Source organism: Anser cygnoides, chromosome 7 (assembly GCF_040182565.1).
Source record: "Anser cygnoides isolate HZ-2024a breed goose chromosome 7, Taihu_goose_T2T_genome, whole genome shotgun sequence".
Classification (NCBI taxonomy): domain Eukaryota; kingdom Metazoa; phylum Chordata; class Aves; order Anseriformes; family Anatidae; genus Anser; species Anser cygnoides.
The window spans coordinates 11,005,239-11,030,499 of NC_089879.1; the positions used below are offsets into that span (position 1 = coordinate 11,005,239).

A 25,261-nucleotide genomic window follows, 5' to 3' on the forward strand; every position below is an offset into this window, starting at 1 on the left:
CGCACAAACCCACCGCGCTACGGAGGCGCACAGAAGGCTCCACAAGGCCCGAAGCTCTGCCCACACACAGGACAGCCGCTGCCCCTTCCCAGGGCAGCCCTGGCTCTGGGCCTCACGCGTGTGCTACCACCAAAGGGGCCGGCGTTCTCCAATGCGGTAGCATAGTGTTACATTAAAATATCACCGACAGCAGCACACACCTCACAGGGACAGCCACCCTTCCCAGGGGCTGCCCAGTAATTCCTCCTGCTCGGCCTTTTTCAAAGGACCCCAAAAGGAGCATCCCTCCTTTCAGGTAACTCCTCAGCTGTGGTGGACCACAGCAACACCACAGACGGGAGCCCTAAAAACCATGCGTTCAGTAGCACAGCCATAGCACCGATACCCATAGCCTCTGTATTCCTCCTTCTGCCTACTACACAGCCCAGTCCTCTTCTCAGGGGGAAATAAACGAGCAGTACGTACATACCATCTGCAGGCCTTTCTGGAACACGTACCTCCAAAGGAAAACACCGCGCGTGCAGTCAGTCAGCCACTCTCCTGCCCTACGTCCGTCCTTCCAACCATCGCTCAGCTCTATCGGCCCATTTCAAGCAGAGCTGACAGCACATCAGTATTTGCAACAGCATTCATTTTTGAGGTATTTTGCACAGGCTGGTGAACAGAGAGGAAGAGAGATGCACTCCTCTTCCCCCAGGGTCCACAGGACAATTCAGGGAATTTATCTCAGATGCGGAGGAGTTTCAGTCACTCTGTCAGAGTGCTCAATTTATCACTCACCAGAGAATCTGCCCACAAGACAAAGGCCCAGGAAAAAAAATCAGACTTTATTCTGGTATTTATGGACTTTTTTTTATTATTATTATTACCAACCTCCCTAAACTCAGAATAAAGTCGTATTTTTTATCACCATCTTCCAGGGAGTTACCTAAATTTCTCTTTCCAATGACATACAGGTGGTACCAGAAAGATGGAACAACAAAAGCTTACAGTCATGGGGAAAATAAGATTCTCTATTTAGTGCACAAGATGGATCCCACCTCCACTGAAGCCAAATATCCAAATATTTCATCAGTTTCAACAGAGCAACACAAAAACACAGCCTGCAAACAGGGAGCAGCATGTAGAAGCAAACAAAGAGCAGAAAAGCTGGACATTAGGAACCAAACCAAATGAAAGCACAACGACAAAACCTGGAAAATGATCCATATGTGCAGTTAACCCCATTTCCATTGACCTGCAGATTTCTTGAGACAGACAGATTTGCGACCACCTTCCGTCAGTGACATGCCTCTAATGGAAGGGACAGCGAAATGACCTTCAAGTGACAACTCGCCCCGGGAAAACCGTGACAAATGCAGCCCGATAGCCATCTCCACCTTGCGTGCAGACACGAGATGACATACTGTAATGCGCTTGTGTCACAAGGAGGGAAATGCTGGATGGTCTTTTTAATGGGTTTGTCTGTAGCAAAAGAACCCATCAGAGATGTAATTTGCAGGGGAAGGACTTGCCAGAATGAGCTTACGAAGGAGGGGTGTGTGTGTGTGTGTGCACGTGTGTGTGCTGCGTGGGCAAGCTGCCTGAAGGAAGCACATCTGACTCTCTTTTATAGGGAAAGGCAGCGTATTCCTGTAAAATTAAACAGGTTTAGGGCTCCTGTTTTAACACAAACAGAAACAGACCACAAAAACAACAGCATGCATGAAGAAAACCATAGAAAGAATCTCACTCAATTTTGCAAGGATGAAAAGGAAACATGATTCCGTGCCCACAGTACCGTGTGGTAAGAATACAAATTATTCTGGATGGAGCTACAGTTAATGTAGTGGACCGACACCTAGGGCCACAGGAGACTGGGAGAGAAGGGTTTCACCTTACTCGCACAGGAGCGAAACGGGGCCTCAGAGGCAGCATGAATCCCTCACTACCATACATTAAAAAAATACCAGGGTTGGAAACCCAATCAGCAACATGCTTTCATTATTTTTGTCAGGTGAATGAAAAAAACTGTTTGTTTTATTTTCATTTTAAAAAGTGAGTTTGGACAAAACTGTCCTGAATTCTGTGTTGTGGAATTTTATACAGCACGTTCAGGTGACATCTGGGTAACCACGAAGATGACTTCCACCACCGGTATGAAAGCTGCTTCTTTCCCAGAACAGCACCCAAGAAAGAAGAGAGGGACAGAAAGCTGCTGCAAGCACCTCTCTGAGGAAAACCCATAAATCTGACTTGCTCTATGGGTTCTCTCACAGTTAAGCAATGTGAGGGCTTCCAAAGGATGACAGACCTGCCCCTCAAGGCTTTGGGTCTGCACCTGTGGATACTTACTCCTTCACAAGATTTCAGAGCTGCTACTAGAAAGTTGAGGACACTTTGAAAGCTGACATGATCTTAAAGCAGATCGGGGACACCGGGCTATTTTGGCGTGCCAAAATGGGGAAAATTCAGGAGATTCATACATTTTTGAGCAGAAGGAACTATTATGATCATCTAACTAATAGCCGGCATAACCGTACTGATTGGCCTGTACTATCATCTAAAAGTAATTGATAGTGACTTCTCTGAGCCCATCCGTCACCTTGAACGTTCGGTGTAACAGCCCAGAGCAACACATTGACACGATGAGCGTTACAGACCGTGTGGGGTGCAAGCACACAAAAGGCCAGAAAGCCTGCAGTGCAGTAATGCAGCGCAACACAACCTCAAAAAGCCAGAGAAATGTTTTCATCGAGCAAGAACTATTCAAACACTACCTGAAATCTGCTATGACCTGCCAAAACGAACCCTCCAGCACCAAAGCAACCTAACTCTTGTCTTTAGCAGTTATTATTATAAAGACACTTTCAGGTAGAGCAATAATGAATAAGTCAGGCCTTGTTAGAGCTGAAGTTTTCCTCTCTTCATCACTCAGAAGACTGTCCCAAACTCCTGTCATCTGCAGATAATGTGGACCCCAAACACAGGGGTGCTCTTATTCCAAAACCCTCGGGCCCTATTAATTAACCTGGAGCTCAATTCAGCCTGCGACAGGCTCCTCTTCCTGCCAGGTCACCTCCCAGAAGGAAGGAGAACAGATGTGCTGTGTTACATACGCACGAGTGAAAACACATTTAACAACAGCAACCTGACCCAGACTCAATAAACAAATTAATAAAAATAGAGGAAAAAGAAAAAGAAAACCACACAAAACCAGAAATAGTTCATCACAGCCACAGAAAGATTATTTCTCTACTCAAGCACGGGTGTTGTGCCTCTTAACAAGGGACAACACATTTTGAAGAAGAGTGGGGGACACAGGGGAATATTTAAACAGAGGCAATTCACCGTAACGCATAACTCGACAGCAGAACCACTCAGGATCTTCTCTTCACAGGATCAAAGGGCACGAGAAGAACAAAGGGTCAGCTGAAGTGATACGAATGACCAAGATGGAAGAACACAACTCATTTCAGATACAGAAATGTTTAATGGCGTTAAAGTGCTACTTTAATGGGGACCATATGCTAACATTTAAACACAATTCCACTGCACTGCTAAATATGGTTGTCTTTATTTTTTATTTACTTTATTTACTTCTTTTTGCCCAACCCTACCTAAAACAATAAAATAAAGTCTAAAGGACTGAAATTAACAACCCATTCAAATCAGCAATAAGTTATGAATTTTATAAAGCATTTTTTTTTCCTCTTCTTTTCTTAGTAATGAGGGGTAGTTAAATTACTTAAGGATATACAAAGTTTCAAACAATGCCATAGGTGAGGACTCTATCAAGGTTTTTAAAACTTGGAAAAAACGAAATAATCCTGGCCATTAAAAAGACAAAAATAAAAAACAGCAAAGCCCTCAAAGTGCAGGTTAGAATGCTCATCTCTGAGAAAATTAGAAAACATTTGCTAGAATAGCTCTTAACAGCACCTGCACAGGTAAGATGGCAAGGCCCTTGGGAACAGGACGTGCAGTCAAAACATTACATTAACGTGAGAGACGTGCTGAGCTTAACTAGGTTAACTACTGGACTGGAACTTCAAAAGTCAGCAGAGGGAATGATTCTAAAAAGAAAACCAAAGGAACCCTCACCGAACTTGGCCTTCTCCAGCTAGCACAGCCTTCATCCATTATGTGCACGGCAAAAAGCATTTTGCATTTCATTGGGTCAAGTGCTTCATCAAAACAGAGATCTTCTCATGGCGTAAATTCATATAAAAGACATCTAAGGTTTAATATGGACAAGCTCTAAAAAGACGCATCAGACTTGGGGTGTTTTCCCTCCCAACACATTTACAAACGTTTATCAAAAAATCTCTTCAAATAAAAAGGTCATAGTGGCTCAGTATCTGGGCACGACTTTCTGGCATATCGCCTCTCGTGTGTGCTGGTTTCTTTCTGCCCTCAGCTGGTTGTGTGCCTGCGCGTGGGCACGCATCTACCGGGAGATCTGCTGTCGCTGTCACAGCACGACACAGCCCATGATGTGCTGGTAGATTACAAGCGTGTACCCCTCGCTTTAGCCACGCGTCAGAGGTACTTGCTTTTTAAATGATGTCCAACAGAAAGCTGAGCTGAATGGTATTCTCTCCTGTACATCTCTTTTCACTGCCCCTCTCTCTGGGCACAGAATGAGACCTTAATCATTACTGTTGTTGTTTCTAGGCTACTTATGCCCTCACAGATTTCCTATTACATTACGACAGCATTGGATTGTGATAAACTGTAGGACATGGTCCTTTTAGGACCACAAAAGCTCTTCAGAAGGGCCTAAACAAGGTTGTTCAACCTGAATGCAGTGTAAGAAATTCTGACATTTCTCAGATCTCATGACAGAAAGAGAGGGATGAGTCTCTAGTATCCTCTTTCAAACAAAGAAATTCAAAACAAAGTGTTTCATCGCTAAGGTCTAGATCCAGGTCCCACAGAAACAAATGGACATCACGGACTTCAATGGGACTAGGGTTTGGTCTAACTTTTGGCCAGCAGGAATTGGGATTGGTAATGTGACCAAATGAACACGTGGGTTTCTTCCCTCACCCCAAAGGTTTTATTTACAGGTCTCTTCAGGACTAGCTGTCAACGTGTCATTTCTGAAAGAGGATACTGGCATCTAGGACCCAGTTTGATCACCCCAGTGAAATCTTTCGCCCTGCACTGTCATCTCACTTGGTTCTAGGAAGCAAAGGAGAGCTTGACACTGGCGCTGGAGTAACCCTCGTCACTCCCAATACTCTGCAAGCTGCTGTGATCATCAATGTCACTGATGCTGGTTGTGCTGATATTGTCCACTTCTCCATGGGAGAACTCTGTGCTTTCAACGTCCACTTCAATCTCTTCTAAAAAGGGAAATGAGAGAAACACACACAGGTTAGCATCACAAACCCAACTGCTTCCTTCAAGCCAGCTGCCAGGAGGTCACTGCAGCAGCAGCCTGGCAGGAAGACTCTCGGTGTTTTCCCTTGGGGTAGGATAGGCTATGGACATGATTTGGGAAAGGACTAGCTACCAGCCTGGAGCTTTTCACAGGGACTTTGCAAAGGGGCTTGACTCCTCCAGAATGCAAAACACACTGTCAGTATAAGTGGGCCATCTCATGCACTGAACTTGTTACTCTGCCTCTGTTCTTTGGAACGGTATTACCCCCGTGTTGGAAACAAACAAACAACAACAAAAAAGAAACACAGACAGAACAGAGGACAAGAGAGAAAATAGAGCATAAGTCACCCCTAAAGTTACCCCTACCTGTAACATGCTATTCGATTGATATCACTTTGCCAAAAGTGGGACCACCCATTATAATGGGCATTATAATGCATTAAGATGAGGGTCTGAGTTACTTTCAGAGCTACTGAGTGGACCTAAGAGCTTAAATCCTGTTTTTAAGAGGGTATTAGAAAGCAGATTATCTTGATTTCCATAGCATTCAGGAATTTTCCAAAAGGATTTTTTTTTTTTCCAAACTGTAGACTCAAACCCGAACTACATGGCATGCTTGAGTCTGTTAGTAAATATCAAGCTATCTACTGTGCCCACCTGGGATCCACAGCAGAGGTGTTTCAAAAAAGAAAATTATCTGAATTCAGTTAGCCATTCAGACCATCTCTATCCAGTTTTAACTGAGATGAACAGTATGGGAAGCTTGGAAAAGAAAGGGGGTTGGTGGTAGAATGATTCTTGGAGTTTTAAGAGACAGTTTGCTTGGTTATGCCACGGTAGGCCCAAATACAGGAAATATATTGGAGAGCATGAGAAGTTGCTTTGCAACATCTGCTCCAGCCCCAATAATATCTTTCTTAGATATTCTCTTTGTGTTGCTGAGAGATACAAAAAAGGGACAATGCATATAACATCTTTAACATCAGGTATTTATCTACCATCTTGTGACCACTGCAAATTACTTTGCGTAACTGATGCTTTCGTATTTTAGAGAGCTCTTCAGAGAAGCAGTATCACTTTAAATGCCACCGAAATCATCCTGAGATGACAATGGCAACACTTCTTCCAAACTTAACTGTAACTCAAACAAAAGGCAAAACTTTTTGTATGTAAGTGTGTGCATATGTATGCAAGTACATGTGTAAGCAAAATCAGTAGCCTAAATAGCAGAAGTCAGAGAGAAGGGGGTAGCTGAGAGACAAGAAATGGATCAGCCCCCTGCCCCCTCTTCTCAGAGTCCCGGGGATTCCCTGCCAGCTCAGTGACACCCACCTCGCTCCGAGTCTGAGCGATCAGAGGAAATGGTAGATCCAATGCTGTCCATTCGTATTCGCTCTATCTCCTGAGACCCCTGTAGTTGTTCCAGTCTTCTCTTTAGGAATCTTTGTTCTCGTTCCAGGTTCTCAAGCTGGTGTTGGCTTCTCCTCTCGGTCTCTTCAAGTTTCTGACATGATCAAATATGGCTCAGTAATAGGTTTCATTCTTTTCTCCTTCCCTCCCACCCCCACTGTCCAGCCACCTGCTTTACTTAGACGTTCCCAGGCCCCTGAAGGATTTAAGCTGCAAAAGAGCACTGAAACAAGCTGCTTTCCCCTTTCCAGGAGTTGTGCTGTCTCCTCACAACTCTTCCTGTTCCCAGGCTCTGATAAATCACACATGCATTGGTATCAAAAGGCTTTGAAGACAGAGCCTCTCCAGAGGAAGCGATAGGAACCGTAGCACTGTGGGCCATTCTGCCTGAGCTCAGCCCCCTGCATTACCACATCTGTCCACAAAGGGGCCTCGATGCCCTTAACCAAACCAACCCAGCGTTAAAATCAGCTGTCACATAAAAACGTGCCCCGGGAGCTCCGTGTTCCTTGCTGCATGGTTTAGCAGGATTTCTCAGAAACAGTTTTCTATTTAGTAAGTGATTTACATAACCTACTACAGATTTCTTTGATCACAGCTGGGAAATCTACCAGGGCACTGTTCTTTGTTTCCTAGGACAAGCACATTGCATAAGGAGGAGTCATTTCAGGCTAACCCCGTCCCTTCAGCAGGGCTTTTTCTCCTTCGCCACCCATCCTCCCTCCCACTATCCTGGGCTGTGACAAAGGGTTCCAGCCTTTTCCAGATATTGACAATGCTGCGTTTTCTCTTTGTGCTTCACTCTGCCAGGAGTGAAACTAGATGAGTGTTGGGCTGGCTGGCTGGCTCCCACACGGAACTTCAGCAAGCCAGCCCTGGCTTACCCTCCTGGGATTTGCACCAATGTTTTGGCAATGGAAACTCACTGGCACATCAGAAGAAAAGGTGCATTTCCCATCAAAATGGGGTCATTCAACAGTAGGTATGTTTTTCTCGTAAGAGCTGTTGCTGTCAACAACTGATGACGATACAGAATAAGGCTCCTGCTTTCCAAATCAATCATTTCCACAATTAACAGAGTTCCTTATGGACTCTCCTAACAATGTGGCTTGTAGTAATGATAAATGATTAACCGAAGAGACAATGCTTGCTTGTTGCTTTATATATATATACACACACATAAAATGTAAATAATTAGATATATATGTATATTAACATATCAACATGTACTACTAGTAGTTAAGAATTAGAATGAGTATTAGAAGTATTAGAACGAGTCCAGAGGAGGGCCATGAAGATAATCAAAGGGCTGGAGCTCCTCTCCTATGGAGAGGGACTGAGAGAGCTGGGTCTGTTCAGCCTGGAGAAGAGAAGGCTCCGGGGAGAGCTCATTGCAGCCTTCCAGTACCTAAAGGGGGCCTGCAGGAAAGCTGGGAGGGACTCTTTGTCAGGGGGTGTCGTGATAGGACAAGGGGGAATGGTTTTAAACTAAAAAACGGTAGGTTTAGATTAGGTATTAGGAAGAAATTCTTCACTCAGAGGGTGGTGAGGCGCTGGTGCAGGCTGCCCAGAGAAGCTGTGGCTGCCCCATTGCTGGAGGTGTTCAAGGCCAGGCTGGATAGGGCTTTGAGCAACCTGGTGTGGTGGGAGGTGTCCCTGCCACTGGCAGGGGGTTGGACTTAGATGATCTTTAGGGTCCCTTCCAACCCAAACCATTCTGTGATTCTATGGCATAAGGTTTGATTTTTGTGTGGTCTTGTGTGGATCCAGGAGTTGGACTCTGTGATCCTTGGGGGTCCCTTCCAACTCGCGGTATTATGTGCTTATTTGATTAAGGAAAGACCTCGGTCTCCTTCGACGCAGAGTTAACCTCTAGGCAGCAAGAGCGAGCTATTGGATTGCACTTCCAAACCAGCCCCGCCAGAAAGCAGCTGGGAGAAGCAGCTCTTACCTTGATATGTGCTTTGGCTTTGTTGAGCAGCCCAAGCGTCGTGTGCCTGGTGCAGTCTGGTCCGAGCGGTATCAGAACTTTCAAGCGTTCGAGACACAGGCGGAGGTGAGCTCGGCTGTAAGGGGAGAAGAGGAGATCAGAGCCGTGCTTTCGGGAAGGGAACACCATTTCTTTCTCTGCCTCCCTTCTAGGAGGCACTTTTCACGCTTCCTCCTCTCTCTACACATCAGGAGATTCCCCGCAGGTGCCAGGATGGGCTGCCGCCGACCTATTTACACCGCAAACAGCAGCTGCTCACCAATACTCGCACGATTGCTAACCTCTGGCAGCCGCTGTTTGCTTTCTTGCCGTTTGAGCTGATAATCTGATTCAATGGATGGACTTTGTGCAGAGAAAAGGCACAGGCACAAACGGTACGATTACCTTGTAGGCTTCACCTCTCGCTCAGCTAGTTGCTGCTGTGCTGAGAAGGTTTGTGGAGGCACTTCGGAATGACTGCTACCCGCGGCATGCTTGTGCATTGCCGGTTCAGGGACATTTGCTATGATCCAAGCAACATCTCTAGCATTTCTTTGCACAAAATTCGAAGAAGGAAATAGCAAAACAGTTAGCCCAAAGCACCCAAACGATCCCTGCTGGCAATTAAGAGAGTTAGAGGGATTGCGGTTCCCAAGCGTGGCACCCTTACTCCTTCCTTGGACCCAGGTCTCAAACAGTGCTGGGGGCACAAGGTCTGCAGGAACACGAGAGCCCTTCCCTGGGCACTCTGCTGACCTTGGACCACATCTCCAAAGACAATTTCAAGCACGACAGCACTGCTGATGGCCTGAGCCATTTTCTGCAGAATACGAAACGTGGGGAAAATGGTTCCGGAGCAGTGGCAAAGCACGTCGTCCTCAGGCTGCACAGGAGAACTGCTCCTGCCGATCCTGCTCTGCATCACGAATGCAGGGACCAACACCAGATTTATGGAAAACTATCTCGTGGGTTGCCTTTTTTCTCCTCCCTCTCTCTTTCCCAGACATTAATGATTTATGTCCAAACTTGTCATCCCAATCAATAACACAATGACATCAGCTTCACCATTCACATGCAAGCAACACCGGTGCAAAAGAGTCCTGAAAGCCTATCCCAAGCCCCGCTCAGACACAAAGAAACTGCATCTTAGCCCGATCCGTCTCAATGCAGGGGGAAAAAAAAATAAAGAGCACGGACAGTTCATTTCCATTTGTTTTTCAAATTCACCATTGCTCCCGGTTTGAAAGGGGTGGGGGAGAAGAGTCTGTAATCAGGCAATTATGTCAGTGACAAGCAAGGATGATTAAGGGTGGAAGGGTCAGGGGTTTTGCTGATGAACTGTCAGCACCGAGGAGTGCTCGCTGGCGGTGCTAGGGCTGGGAGCCCCTCAGTACTTCTATTATAAATCTCTTTACAAAGGGTCCATCATTCTGTCTCGAGAACAGCCACGGGGCTGCGTATGAGCAGCAAGGGCCTTGACGAACATGTGCTTTTCATTAAATATTAACAACTGGGGAAGGGGGGGGGGGGGGAAGAACCAAAATCAGAAGAACCAAACAAACAACTACAGAAGAAAATCACATCACTCTCCTCTGTTCCTCCTCGGACTGCTCCAGGGCAAACTGTGTTGACACTAAACCCATATGGCTGACACAAGTTTGGGTTTTAGCTACCTGGAAGCCCCTTTTCAACATACAGGCTGGTGAACGGGGGTGCGTGCACCCAACCCACCCCAGGTGCTTTGCCCAGTACCTGTAGGGCCTGCAATGACAGCGCACTGCTGGGGCACGCCGCACGCGTCCTCCCAGGGGAGACTGCTCAGATGTCTGGCAGCCAGAGAGAGGAGGAGGAGGAGGTCGTGCTGTTAAGGACATTCTGGGTCTCTGAACCGATTTTTGGTTGTGCCACAGATTTCCTGAGTGCCCACAGGCGAGCCACCAAGCCAGACCTGCCCCAGCACTGCCACCAGGCTGCCGCATGGAGCGGCGTGTCCCTGCACAGCACGAGTGCAAGCACCAGCCAAACGCCTCACCTGCAGGATCAGCCCCAGTTGGAAATGCCGCTGGAGCGGAGCTGGGGATGTGAGCAGATTTGGGGGCTGAGAGCAGGGCCACTGCCACCGCACAGAGGGCTGGGTACGCGCCACCTGCCGCGGGTAGGGCCTGGGACTTCGCCCTGACCCGCTGGTAACAAACGCACCGTGCACACAGCAGAAAACCAAAGCTCTGGGGAATCAACGCCTGACCAGCGTCGAATTATCACAGCAGCTCCAGAACGCAGAGAGAAACGCACAGCACGTTACGGCCTGAGCTCCGGGGTTTTTACCAGGAACAGGGGAAGGCCCCGCACAAGGAACCAGGCCCTGGGGACCAGAGGTCAGCTCTGGGCAGGAACGAGCACGCGCCGGATCGCCCAGACACAGGCTGAAAGGACGGCACCAGGTACTGGAAGCACGGCCACCCATCAGTTCGGCTTGTGCCCCAGGACCACGGTGGATCAAAGGAAGTCACCGTGCCCTGCAAACAAGGGCAGAGAGGGGACAAAAGATCTGGAGGGCTTGTCTTCAGAAGGACTGGACAAGCCAGCAGAAAGTTGCCTCCCCAGCGCACACGGTCCCTATTTTCCTGTTTGCATCTGGTTCAGAGAGAGAGAGAGCAACCACAAAGCTATTAATCTTTCTTATCAAGTCCCGTAGCTGTACCTGAGCAGCTGTAATCCCAAGGTCACGCCCTGATAGGCACACCTTTCCTTCCCCTTGTTTACCTGGCTTCAGCTGCAACGTGGCTTCAGCAGCGCTGCAGGCTCTTGGGCTCAGTGAAAATGCCGGCATTGTGCAGGCTCCAGACAGAGCCCGATGGCTTCCCCTGTAAACCACTGGATTATGCCAATATTTGACGCATCTGCCAATATCTGGGAAAACAAGCCTAAATGCCCGTATTGTTGTGTAACAGAGGAGCGACTCAGGCTGGGCGCGAAGCGCTGCTGCCTCTCACTGCGCTGGTCCCAGGGAAGGCAGAGGAGGGCAGGAGGAGAACTGCAGTTTCAGGCAAGGCTGAAGCCTCCGCACTCAAGCTGCAGGGGAGACGGGAGAAGCCAGAGGCCTTCCTCCTGCCTCGGCAGCTTTGGTAAAATCAGGCCCCCCCAGCCTTACCTGTCCTCCGCTGAGCACAGGTAAGTGCTGGATGTGCCAAAGCACCAGGCTCACGCAGAGGGAATTGGGGAGTACCTGACAGGAGGAGGCTCCCCCCTCTTTCACCCTGTGCCTGGGTGAGAGCCTCTGTGTTTGGGTTACCTGCTTGCACCAGCCCCCAACACCCCCCATCCTCCTCCGAGCCCCCAGGCTCTGCCCCGCGCCCCCAGCAGCGCAGCCCGGCTCTCGCTCCGCGCCTCCCCCTGCACTGGGCTCTGCCTGGCTGCAGAGGGCTGCAACTTCACAGCCTGCTCTGCTCTCCTCTCCCAATGACATCATCCGCTCCGATTATATAAAGCGCTGGGAGGAAACCTTTATTTCTGCATGCTTTTTGCTCCTAGCCTCAGCTGTCTCACCGCACAGCCCGCAGCCAAATCCCACTGCAGGAGCCCGGCTCCTTTTTGCCTGCATTGGACTGCAGTGCAGGAACGGGGCTGGGTGCAAAAAAAAATTCCCCGTTTCCTCACCCCACTCTTCTGGGGACGTTTTGGAGGGGCTGGGGCAGGGCTCATCCTCTCCCCCACCAGGCACCACAGCAAGCTTGGCACAAAAGCCACCAGCTTTTGTAAACATCCCTGGTGAGACTGCAGCTGCTTTGCTGCTACGGTGAGGGCTTTTTTCTTCCACCACGGGCAAAAGCGATGGAAACTGAAACAAGAAAGTTTCTCTGCCTAGAAGTCACTAAGAGACACGTGCGTGCTCAGCTCTGAAGCAGCAGGTTTCCCAGATTCAGCGCTCTCCTGGAGTCAGACGCTGCTGACAAACTTTGCTGAATCAAGGCTCGAACATCTGCAGAACACCGGCGCAGGCGCGCACCAAGCTCCCATCTTCAGACCAAGCCTCCCCTCCTGCAGGAAATAACCCACGAGCCGCCAGCGGCATCTCAAGTGCTGAATTCCAATTCCTGTATGTTGAAAGAGAGCATTGGGGGGAAAAGGAAAGCGTTTCCCAGATACTGTTGTACCACGCCTGCAGGTCTATAGGGCCTGAGTTCAACAGATTTCAGCACGTGCTCAGCGTTAGGAATTCACTCAAGTCCCACCGAAGCTAGATCAGATGTTTGATCTCCACGAGGAGTTAACAAAACAAAACGAAAAAGCAGCACCAAAAGCACCAGCACAAGGAAGATCCTAACACGGAGAAGAACATCATCACCAGCCTCCCTCTCTGCCCTCCTCTCTCTCCTCCCTCTTCATCTTTTCAAAGTTGAGTCCGATTTAACCCTGAAATTAGATACCACCAACTTTGTTTGGATTTCAGGGCTAATAGATTGCTTAAAAAATTCAGGAGGGATCGCTGCTTAAAGAAAGCAATTCCTGGAGAAACACAAGTGACCCCACATCAATAATTCATTGGACCAGAACGATTTTGAGATAAAAGTAATGAGAAACACATGCAAAAACCGCAGGGCAGGGAAGATGGGGGAAAATATGGTTTCCCTCTATAAGCAACTCGCAGGTCAGAGCCTCATTTATCTTGAGCAGCCATCACATGATGATGTTTTTTTCCTCGCTCGTCTCTAACCCTCCGCCAAACCCAACCCTCTCTGCTAAAGGACCTGACCCCCGCTTCGCTGAACGCCTGTCGCCAGCGAAAGGAGAGGAGATTTTGCCGAGTACCTGAATCAGAAACTGAAAGCCAGTCAAGTGCTGAGGACAGAGGCTGTATTTTCTTTGCTGCAGAGCGTTATGTAATTGCCGCGAGCCCTCGAGCCACGAACAATGGAGCTGCCGTGGCTCCCGGCCAGCCTGCAATAAACACGCACGCGCTCACCCTGCTGCCTCCTGACAGCGGGGACGGGACAAGGTTTAGAAGGAAACCTGGTCCAGAAGCTGATGTCCTCCACCTGAGCTGTGACATCATTCAGAGCAAGCCATTCCGTCCGATTTTAATCCGGGCCTCTTCTCGTGATTATTTGTTTGTCTGCGTTTGCTCCACGTTGAACGAGATCCTTGTGCATTTGCCTCTTTGTCTCCAGTCCGCTTCTCCCCATGGCTCCCTGGCACAGAGGAGCATTGGTACTGCAACGCTAACAAAATGCACCGTGAAGAAGTAACTGGGGGGGGGAAAAAAGGCCTTTAGATTTTTTTAATGCCTTTCGATCTTTTAAAAGACACAAAGAAATGAGAATTTAGGAATGACAATAAAAACAAACTCGATGATGCGTTATAAATCGGAATGTTGGCCCTGCACACACCTGGAGCCACGCGGACAGGAGGTAGCTGCTTCCAACATTCAAGGCCACACCACTGCGGGCACAGCTGCAAAAAGGACACTTCTCCAAGTCTCAGGGCCCTACGCTCATCTCAGGGGGCACTTCAGGGAACAGGATCGCTTTCATCTCTGAGTTTTGTTTTTTTTTACCTTCCTTTTCACTCTGACCTGGTGCAACACTGCAAACGCCGAACTGCTTGCTCAGCTCTGCTACCACTGGCCTTTGTCCTTCTGTCTCCACAGGTTTTTGCTTCTGTCCCCCTTCTGACAGCCTGCAGGATTGGAAACTCTTTGGAACAAAACCACAAGTGCCAAATGCGCTGAGGTCCAAACAGGATTTCATAGCTGCACTCAGAAATCCTGCACCAGGCAGGTCCCAAATAATGAGACTAATGCAACATTACGATTCTGAAGCTGAAGTGATGTATTTGGAGCTTTTTGTTTATTCACGCACTAACTGCTGGGCCTCTGGGTCCCATTTGTTGCACATCTTGAAGCTTTTCTCTTTGAACCGGAGGACTGAAACAGAGAATCTTCATTTAAATGAATAAAACAATAAAAAGGAGAGACCATCTGTAATCCCATGCCTCCCAAAACTAGGATGCTAAAGGAATGGCAAAAAAAAGAAATTTAAAAAATGAATACTGATACTCACAGTACAAAATACTGCTGAGGAAGTACCATTTTGGAAGGTGCCTCCTCCAGAACGAGCTCTCAGCTGTTCACTAGGCTAACTGCTCATCCTTTCCTGACACCTTTGATCTTCAGAGGCCCCAATGAGACAGACTGCTTCAACTCAGTAGTAAGAGATCAGATATAAGAGCCTGCGGTTCCCAATGAGAAGGTGATGAGAGCAGCATAGGTGGCTGGCTGCCCAGCAGAGGAACCGAGTGAATCAATGCCTGGCATTTTCTCTTGCCTCTTCATTTTCCTCCAGACCTAGTGCCATGCTCTCAGCGCCCGTTCATCAGTTTCTCTTCTCCCCTTCCAGCTCCTCCACAGCTTTTTGCCTTTCTTTGAAAGCAAGGAAATTTAGACAGTTAAGAGATGTCAAACAGCAACAGATGCTCCGGAGCGGAGTCTATTACTACTTATCAAAGTTAATCTCCCCCTAAAATTATACATTGAGGATCTATTACTATTGATCTTGGCCATTAGCCACCAAGTATTTTAATCCCTGGTGAATCTAATGAACTGAACTTCGGTCTCCTGTAGCACAACACTCGATGCTACCAGCTAAACCCCTTTACGGCTCAGCTGTGCTTACAACAGGACCCTAAACCCTACAGCCATCACAATATGGGAATGTTCCACCTCATGTTCTCTTTCTGACCTAAAAGCACTGCCCGGTTGCTGCCAGCAGTCACACCTAGGTACCTCCTGCACCAGACCGTTTGGCACCAACTTTCTGCTGATGCTCACTCCTGACACCGCGGGTGTCGCAGCCCCGCTGCCCTGGCAATGAGGCACGGTCACAATCCTGCACCCAGCTACCAGGGACCACGCAAAGCAAGCCTTAAACACCAACGTGCAGCCCAGTCCGGCTAATTAGAAAGCCCCGATTAGTCCAGCCTAATAAAAACTCCACCTCTGTTAAAAGGCAGTTAAAAATAGAGACCTGCTCTTTGAATAGCCGGTGGTGCCCTGTGCCCCCGCTCTCCGTAATACCATTATAATCACCCTGCCGGGGCCACGCAGCGTGCTCGGGGCCACAAAGCGCGGTGACACTGCTCCTGGCGTCCTGCTCCGTGCCACCAGCATGCCCGCAGCGCGGCTCTGCCATTCAGCACACACCCGCCTGGCCGCAGAGCGGCACTGACCTGCTTTGCTGCGACCCACGGATTTTCAGCTTTACAGCTAGAATTAGGTCACCAGCAAAGATAGCTGAGGTTTTCCAAACTCGCCAGCTATTCTTGATGCTCCTGTTCGGGTTTCCTGGCTAAGCACCACGCGTTTGAAGAGAAGTGATGAGGTATTTCAGATGCTGGCAAGCGGCAACGCTCCGCCCAGAACCTCTGCCTGCCTCCGGAGCTGCCGCCCACCACAAAGAGCTCTCCAGTTCAGATCTTCCTGGCCCCTCGAGGAGAAAGCAAGTGTGATACGCACCAGGAAACAGATAAATTAGCTGGGACCTGCAGAGATCCTTGAATGCCACCTGAGACAGAAAGAACGTGAGACACGAGGCAACCTCCCGCCAGGCGGACGGAGAGCGGCGCCCTTCCTGCCCTGGGCCACTCTCCTGGCTCCAGCAGAAAAGCCACCCAGGTGCACGGGGTGTCACAGCAGCAAAGGCATGGACGGGGTCTCAAAACAGAGCCTCTGTTTCTTCATAATATGAAAAAGACCCTGGACTTAGGTGCTGAACGTAGTCAGGTTTTAGACCAGTAACACCACTGGCCAGCTGAAAGCAGCACGCACTTCTTTTGTCAGATCTACGTTTGTCCACCAGTTAAAGAATAAAGGATGCTACCAATCCGTTATTTGCGAAAACTATTTCCTGTCTTCAAAATAACAAGCAGGGAATACGCCAATACCAAGAACACACTCTGATGTAGTACCAGTGGTCACTTTTGTCATTAACGTAGTTCCCTAAATCACACAGCTAAGCTATTGCTACTAAGAAGTATTTTTCTTGTTCGTAAGATAGGGCAGAGTTTTCCCACCCCACACAATTCTTTCCTGATACTGTATTCCAGTTTCCTCACCTCATGGAAGAAAATCTTAATTCCTAATGAAAAAAAATAGTCCAAGAGGAGGACCGTGTGGAATATTTGTTTACATAAAGTCTTTTCTACCAGAAGGAAAGCATGTGCTTTTCATCTAATGCCACTCTGCACTGTCAGAAATATTTAGGGAGTCATCAAATATCTCCCGTACCTCTCAGGTACAGAGGGCACGCATCTGGAACAGAGGAAGCAGTGCATGTAATTTAACCTTGTAAAATTATTTTAAATTTAACCTCAGACTTCGCTGGAAAAAGGAATTACCAGCCAAGGTCATTACTAGATGTGCGGTCGGAAAAAGGCACTGCAACTAGGAAAGAGAACCTAAGAGCTCCTAGCACTATTTTTCCTGCCGGGTATAAATTTTAGCACACATACGGCAGCACTAACGTATTTCAAAGGTCTAGGAGTTAGCTAGCATTAAGCGCCAAACAGTTTTAATTTAACTACACGTGTTATTCAGCAGGAGAACCTGAACAGAGAAGCCCAACTCCCGGCATTACGACAACAGATGCGTCACGTCCTGGCCTCACACGTACTGACGCCCCAGGAAAGGTGCTGAGAAGGGGTAGTGGAGAGCACATCGCGCTTCTGCTCAGCCGGTACAGCACGCTAACATAACCTGGTTGTATGCCAACACCGTTCTTCCAAAGAGGAGCAGGGCTGATCACCTAGAAAGTTATAACTTTGTAAACTGCAGGAGAAAAAGCAAAACCAAACCTGGACCTTGCCCTTTCCCTTTAACTACCTTCAACATCTTCCTTGTGTTTTCTTCCTCTTCTCTATGCACGTGTAAAGGCAAAGAGATACAAGACTGCTCAAAACTCCAACAGAAAGAAGTGTAATGCTGGCCACTTAGAGCCCATTTCCTTAGGCAGACCTGCACCCAGAAGAAATGAAAGGGGATCAAATGTTTTTCAGTCCCACTACAAAACTCAGGACGCTGTTCCTAGTGAACTCCTGATCACTCCTGATCAGCTGGAGAAGATCGATATGACCCCAGCTTCGGCCAGCAGTGCCACAGACGGATATAATTCTAATTCCCCCAAACCAAGAACAGCTGCAGTTCAGTAAACTAACATTTGTGCGAGGATTAGCTGCCTTACGCTCACTCGGTCTGTATTCTCCCAGCAGGAAAAGGGCTGGGATCCCACCTGGGAACAAACCAAACGCAGAAAGGTTCATGCTTTTTTTAGGAAAGAAAAAGGAAAAAAAAGAAGGGCTAGAGCTCCCAGTCCTGTGGTTTGGTGGAAGCTGGTTCCCATTTGTTCAACCATCAGGCCAATGTTTAAAAAACAAAACACAAAAACAAACACATGTGAGCTTACAGAAATACTTACAGAAATACCTGCAGTAAGCTCACTGTAATTGCAACCAGAACCCCTCCTTCCCTGTTACTTTGTAGTGCTTATATCCCTCACAGGGCCTTGTGAACTGAAGAAAGATAAATTACTGCTTCACGGCCAGGTACTTCCTATGCACTGTTCCATCCTGGGATCTCTCCCTGCTTGTTTCACAGATCCCCAGTGAAAAAACAGTTGCTGGCAGAAGCCTGCCCAGCTCGCGCGCATGTTCAGGGAGAGCGGTGCAGCACCGCAAGGAGCCGACGTTTCAGCCTCCCCACCGCCCTCGGGGCTGGGCCGCGGGCAAGACGTGTAAGTGCCAGCCAGGAGAGCTGCTGCAGGCAGCCTGCACCACCTCAGGTAAATCCCGCGGAGCACCGGCGCACGCACCGCTCATCCGCAAAATGCAGCTAATCCGAATTCCTCCGCGGAGCCCCGCACGGCTAAATCCACCCTTGTTTTGCAGGTGCTCACGCAGCTCAGCAATGGCACTGGTGTTGGAAACGCCTGGACAGCGGGACACTTGAAAAGGTAACTCAGGTGTCAAAAGGGGGGAGCAGAAGACACTTCACCCGCTGCTCCTGTACCACCGCCTTCCGCTTCGGCCACCGCTAACCCTTTACAGCACGCTCATCCCGCAGCAGAACCCCCTTCCTGCCCTGCGCCTTCCCTACCACGCGTGCTTTTCTCAGAGGTCACCGAGGGGGAAAAAAAAAAGACAACGAAAAGCAAAACTCAAAGAAACTCCAAGATGCTCCTGGCTCCAGAGGGCTTCAGCATGTTTTCCTGAAGTATATCACAGCTGAAACAAGACTTCCCTTCTCCTCCCCCTTTGCAATCCCTTCGCTGAAGGGATGGAAATGCATCCCCGTATGTGCTTTTTCCAGCGAGCACCAAGCCTGTAAGCTGCTTTTCCAAGCCAAGAAAAGTTTAAAAGAGGTGACGCCCCGCAGAACAGTGCCTGCACACTTCCTTATGGGGTCACGTAACGTAGGATATCCACCAGAGACAGAGTGTTCCCATCCGGTTTCCCACTTCTTTTGGCATCAACGTTGCTTTTCTGGGTAGGTGAAGTGGCATATGTATGGTCAGAACAAGGAAAAGGATTTTTTTCCTCCATATTCCCTCATCTCAGCCAGAACTGCTCTGCATACTCGTAGCATCTAATGTTCAGTCTTGCTGTGAAAGCTGAGTACTACGTGCAGCATCCAGGGCTCTCCCCTTCAAACACACAGAGGCACTCAGCTTTGGATGGCTTTTTTTATTTCAACATTATTCTAGAAATAATTTTCTTCCTAGTTAGATGTTAAGGAAAAACTTTCCAGCAGTACCAACAGCCGGTCAGTGCACCAGGCTGTACTGCCTTCCCCGGCAGCCCTTCTCTCACGGGTTTTCAACACCAGTCAGACAGGCACCTGTCAGCTACAGTGGCGATGGAGCTTACCCTGCTTTGGGGCAGAGGGACACACCAAACGAACTACGCAGGCCTCACAGCTCCACCTCTGACAGCTTCACAAAACACCATGCAAACCCGAAGAGCCTTCCTGCCTTCTTCTAGGCGCAGGTCCCGAGCCAGCTGCACAGGCACCGTGCTGAGCCTCGGGAAAGTGAAGGGGGATTTTGCCTCTCCGAGCTACAATCCTGGTGACAGAGCAAAAGATTTACTCTGGTGTGGCAGCCTTTGCTGCTGCGTGCAGCTGGGAAGGGCAGGGACGCCACGTGTGCGAGCACACAGGCAAGGTAAGGGGATCAGGAGAAAGGAAACGCGCAAGGCAGCTCCCACCGCCAGCAGGAGACAAAGCCCTGCCCTGCGCGTTGGGGAGGGAGGACAAGAGCAAAGCAAACACCAGGAGGGCCTGCAGGTAACGTGACAGCACCGTGACTTGTGATTCCCCAGGTCGGGTTTGGCTGAGGAAGGACCAGCTGAAGAGAAACGTGCACGCCGGCAGGCAGCAGGAGGCCGGCGGGAGGAGGCAGCGAGGGAGAAGGCGCAGCAAGGAGCTGATCCTTGGCGGGGAGCGGGCGTCCTGAGCCGTGGGGGGCACGGGAGGAGGCAGCAGGCCTTGAGGATGCAGGCAGCACACAGCTTCGGTTGCCACTGCTCTCGCTCTTCCTTTCTTAGAGCAGTTCCTATTTGGAGGCAGGAGCAGACACCCCCAGCACCCCGCTAGCTGCTCCGCGTGCGGTTTAGCGGCTGCAAACATGCAAAAAAGCAGCCAGCTCTGAGGAGCGCCAGGATCCAGCCGGTGAGAAACAAACACAGATCAAAGCGAAGACCCGAGCTGTATACACAGCTGGGGCTCTGTCCTGTGCTTTCAAAAAGAGGTGGGCACGTAGATTTTAACTGCGAGCTCTTTGTGTGCGTCCCCGCACGTAACTGTGTGCATCTGTGTGAGCGGGAGCACTCAGCCCACGTCTGGCATCCCGACGCTGAAGGGTAGCTAGTGAAGGGTAGCTAGTGAAGGGGATTGTCTGAGCCGGGCGGGCGATTCCCACACAGCTGGGCAAACTCTGACTGGGCAACGCGCAACCCGACCTGCCCCAGGGAACAAGGGCAAAGAGGTGGGAACGAAGGACATGGAAGATACAAAGCAACCTCTTTTTAACCTCTGAGCTCTGTAATGAACTGGATGCTCCGCTCCCCCTTTCAGAGTAACTCACGGGAAGAATTTCCCCGAGTTCCCAGAAGGAGCAGAAGAACCCTTCCGTCTAAGGATCCCGTCCCACGCAGGGTCTGAAGTGTGCATGCCTGGTGAAGCTGCGGTGAATCACCCCAGGGTTCAACAGGTTGTGTCTTTCAGCAGCACTGGGAAGCCCCTCTGGGGAGGAGGTGCGGGACTTGCCACCCAGAACCTGCTCGAGGTCACGGAGGACCTGAGCGATGCCTCCTGCACAGCGCAGCTTTGAGGGGAAAGAGCAGAGGAACGCCCTGCTGCAGCAGCTGCAGGTGCCTTTACCCGTGTGAAAAGACGTCTGCCTTTCCTCCACAAACAAATACACGTGCCTACTCACATGGAGAGCGGCACCTATCAAGTGTCCTCCCTTCACTGCCGTATCACACGGTGTCCTGGGCAGTACGGTGCTGAGCGCAGGGGCCCTTGGCACAGCCCCAGCACTGTAGGGACAAGCGGGGGGAGCAGCATGTACCCAAGCAACGGCGCAAGTATTCATCTGAGAGTCATTAAAAGCTGAGCTGCTGCCCGATTAGATGCGTTCAGATATTCCACCCTAGCAGGGCAAGCCCTCAGCTCAGAGCCGGCAGGCTGCACGTGCCTCTATGAGCACAGCTACGTTGTGTGTAGCTGTTTACCACCCCCCGCGATAAACCACACCCGTGTGGCACGCAGCATTATCAGCACGGACCACGCACGAGCTGCCTGATACCATTCACCCAGGCTGTTTCTCTGAAGGTAACGCTGCATTTCAAGCTCGTGTCCTCTTTCCAGGGCAGGTTTTGGTGCACGAGCTTTTCTGTATCAGCTTCTGTCACGTCTCCCTCTTTCCCTCAGCCTCTCCTGGGCAGAACTCCTTCTGGAGGCAGTTACAAGATGGCTTTGCAGCTGCTGCATCCCCTTCCCTTTTGCAGAAGCTTTGCATTTTGCATCCCTGTCCTTTGCAGAAGCTTTGCATTTTTCCTTAAGTAAGTCATGCTGTTTTCTGAACGCATTCTCAAAGGTAAATAATTAACAGGCAAGTGGGACAGAAAACCTTACCCCGCAGCTGATGGGAGTGATGTTCAGACAGCAACTTACACAAAAAAGACACCCTCAAAAGACAGCCACTAATCTTTTTAATGGACCGTTGGGCAGAAGACCTGACTCATGCCATCGCTCTGGGATCCAGAGACTCCTCTGGACTCAAAGGAATCCAAAACCTTCACAAGAGTCAGTCTGCATCTGAAAGCCTCAGGTGCCACCTTCAAAAGCAGAGGCACTCCTATTCTGCAAAGGCACATCAAGGGTTTACCAAAATGAAAACACAAAGAATGCTACAGAGAGAAGATCTGTACTTCTACACAGATTCAAACTCTTGGGATGCACAGAACGGGAGTCGGGTAAATGATCCCCCTGGGTCTCCCCATCGCTATGTCCTGCCATGGCCCTGTCTACATTGCTCAGTGGCTTCACGGGAGGAGAATTCCTGGCCCTTGGTTGCACGCTGCCCATTTCCTTGTTTTATGGCTGTCACGCGCTGCCTGGGGGGAAACCTGCCTGCTCTGTTTGCCCACAGCTATGCAAACTGCTCGGCACCAGTTTGCAGCCAGGCAACAGCCACAGCAACTGCCAGGCGAAGCCCTTTGCTTTCCTTTCCCAGACACGGGGCGACGGAAGTGTTGCACACTTGCTCTGCCTACCTGCCTTCCCAAAGCAGGGGGCTGGAAGGTGCTGCACGAAGCCCCGCCACCATCCCACACCAGCAGAGGTCCCTTCGCTCCGTGCCCCTCTCCTCTTGCCAGAGGGGAGAGGGCACAAGGGCGGTGAGACAGCATCAGCCCGCACATCCTGGCCCTGGGAGCAGTGTTGGGGACACCGAGGGGGACACAGGGAAGGAGAAAGTTGTAAAGGAAGCAGAGGTGAGAACGGGCAGCCTTTTGTGAAGGAGGGGAAAAGCAAGCACCTGGCTGGAGGGATGGAGCAAGGAGGCCCCAACAAGGAGCGGGTCAGCGCACGCTTGCTGCACGTGCCAGTGATGCCGGCACTGACTCTTCCCCTCCTCTCCCCAAGGCATCACAAAGGCACGCAGGTTCTCAAAGCTGTAACACCACATCCACAAAGGAGAATGAGGAAGCTCCTTGCCTCTGGTTCCCGTTCCATGCCAAGATTTCCTTTGGTTACCCCAAGCCCACAGGGGCTGTGTTGCTGCAGTACCCCCAGCACGTGCGCCAGCCGCAGGTCAGCACACAGACCGCTGCAGGCAGCTCTCGCTTCTGCCCCGAGAGCACAACGTCCTGAAACTTGCAGTTACCCCGTAATCTGCCTCAGAAATTATACTCCTATTACCTCATCTTCTCTAAGGCAGGAGCTCCCCGAGTGGCTGTTAGCCTGTAATGCTTCCGGGCCCACGCGCAGCGTCAGCCACTTGAGCAAGACAAGTTGCTGCATCACAATCTCTGGCTCTCGGCACTCCAACAAACAGCACCCCAGGAAAAAACGAATACGAAAACCAAACGTGCGAAGTCTCCAGAGACGCGTTTGGGAGAGAGATGGCAAGTACAAAGCCCTGACGTGACTGAAAACTGAGCCAAGAAAGCTGAGCACTCAACTTCCCACCTAGGGCCAGATTCTTCCCTGGCCCAAGCTCACGGACTGCAGGGTGGATTTGCCCAGGCTTTGTTTTTCAGGACATCATCCTGAAAGAAAACTGTGGCAACACACCCAGGTAGAAATTTGAGGACAGAAGTTTGGGAAGAGAGTCAAGAACCGAAGCTGGCACTGATGCAAGCTCCTAATTAGGTATTAAAGTCCATCTGACTGCTTTCGTTACACATCCACGGCAGCGACCAGACTCCCTCCTGGAGCCCCAAAAACAGTAAAACAACCACAAAGTACTTCTTGGATACCTGTTCTGTTCACTGCTCCGCAAATTTCAAGTCCAGGATGCTGAATGCAAGAACTCAGCCAGCACGTAGGGAGACACAGCAGTAGAGCATGTGGCTTTCTAAGGGCAGGGTCTCCTCTGGGGTCTCCATTCCAGGAGGAGAAAGGACGAGTGGATTCTCAGCATCAGACCTTCAACCTTCAAGGCAAGGCCAAGCAGACCATGGTGACGCTTCTATCTGCACTCTGGGAGGAAAACACATCAGAAAGCGTCCCCACAACACATCTTAGTTGAGAAGGGTTTTGTGATGAGCACTGGGTTTTGAGAAGTAGCTTACAGCCGTGACTTTGTGTGGCATTACCAAGACATTTTGCTTTGAGGTAGTTTATTCAAAATAGTAGCGGTGTTCTTTTTCCTCTTCCTTCTCCATCTGCTATTGGATTCATAGGGGAGGTGGAGAGAGCTAGGAGCAGAAAGGAAGCCGTGTAGGCATTCATTCCTCACTGCATCACTTTGAATAACAAAATACATATATACATACACACATAGATATTGAAACTTGCAATTCCGATATGAGCAGTGCTGAAGGTCTTCCAACAAAATAAAGATCATTTTGTTTCCTTTGAATTTTGGCATGGAAACTAACTGTCACTTTTCAGCAGCTTTACTTGGAGTTCAAAATGTTCTGCTACCCAGCCAACGTGAAACAAAGCCTCTGCAGACTTCTGACTCTGAGTGAGTCAAAGCGCTGCTTCTGTGCAAGGGGGCACTTTGCGTGAACAAGAGCAGTGGTTGAAGAGATCAGATCCCCCTTTTGCAGCATCTCACTGCTGAGTTCCTGGAGCAATGCAGAAAAGTAACAGCAAGGTAGCAAAAGGCAAACTGACACTAAACAACGGTGACCACACCTGGACTTCCCCAGGATGAGCATCCCTCTAATAACCTTGCTCCACAAGCTACAGCCGTCCCTCTCTGGTTAAACCAAACCGGGCACGGCAGTGTAACGGTTACCAGACCTCCTGAACTAGCAGAGCACCTTTCAGCTCCCTTGAAGAATGTTTGTCCCAGCTGAAAATGGATGCATCTGTCAGCCAAGCGGCAGAGCTGAGGACAGCTAGCTACTCCCAGCTCTTGTTCCATACCGGCCACGGAGACAGGAGGGTTTAGCTGCAGCTCCCCCAAGGAGCAAGTGGATCGCGGCGTGCTCTGACCTTTGGATGTGTCAAAAAAAGATGCATGCTCAGCTGCGTTGGCCACGGTTTGCCTGCTGCAGGGAACATCACAGGTTCCAAGTTTTATTAATGAGGAAAATAATACGTACTGTCAACGTCTGCTACACGAAGTTAACACGAAAACAAAGCCCGCTCCGGAGAACAAATGAAATGTACTAGATTAGGTTCTTGCTCCAGCTCTCCTGGATAAACAGCACGGAACTCAACACCACATTGATCAGTTGCTTCAGGACGAACGCTGATCACACTGCCCTGGCAAGTATGTATCGCAC

At 49.7% G+C, this 25,261-nt stretch overlaps 1 protein-coding gene across 2 annotated transcripts in view; it reads right to left on the reverse strand.

The window, feature by feature from the left end:
* Positions 1-3,452: 3,452 nt before the first annotated feature.
* Positions 3,453-25,261, reverse strand: part of MXI1 (MAX interactor 1, dimerization protein) — a 52,436-nt gene continuing 30,627 nt past the window's right edge. For both annotated transcript variants that reach the window (XM_067000762.1, XM_013174544.3), the window contains exons 4-6: positions 8,732-8,846; positions 6,703-6,874; positions 3,453-5,330 (exon numbers count right to left, since the gene is read on the reverse strand). In XM_067000762.1, coding sequence (XP_066856863.1) covers positions 5,167-5,330; positions 6,703-6,874; positions 8,732-8,846 — 451 coding nt within the window. In that variant the 3' untranslated portion in view covers positions 3,453-5,166. The remainder of the gene's footprint in view (positions 5,331-6,702; positions 6,875-8,731; positions 8,847-25,261) is intronic.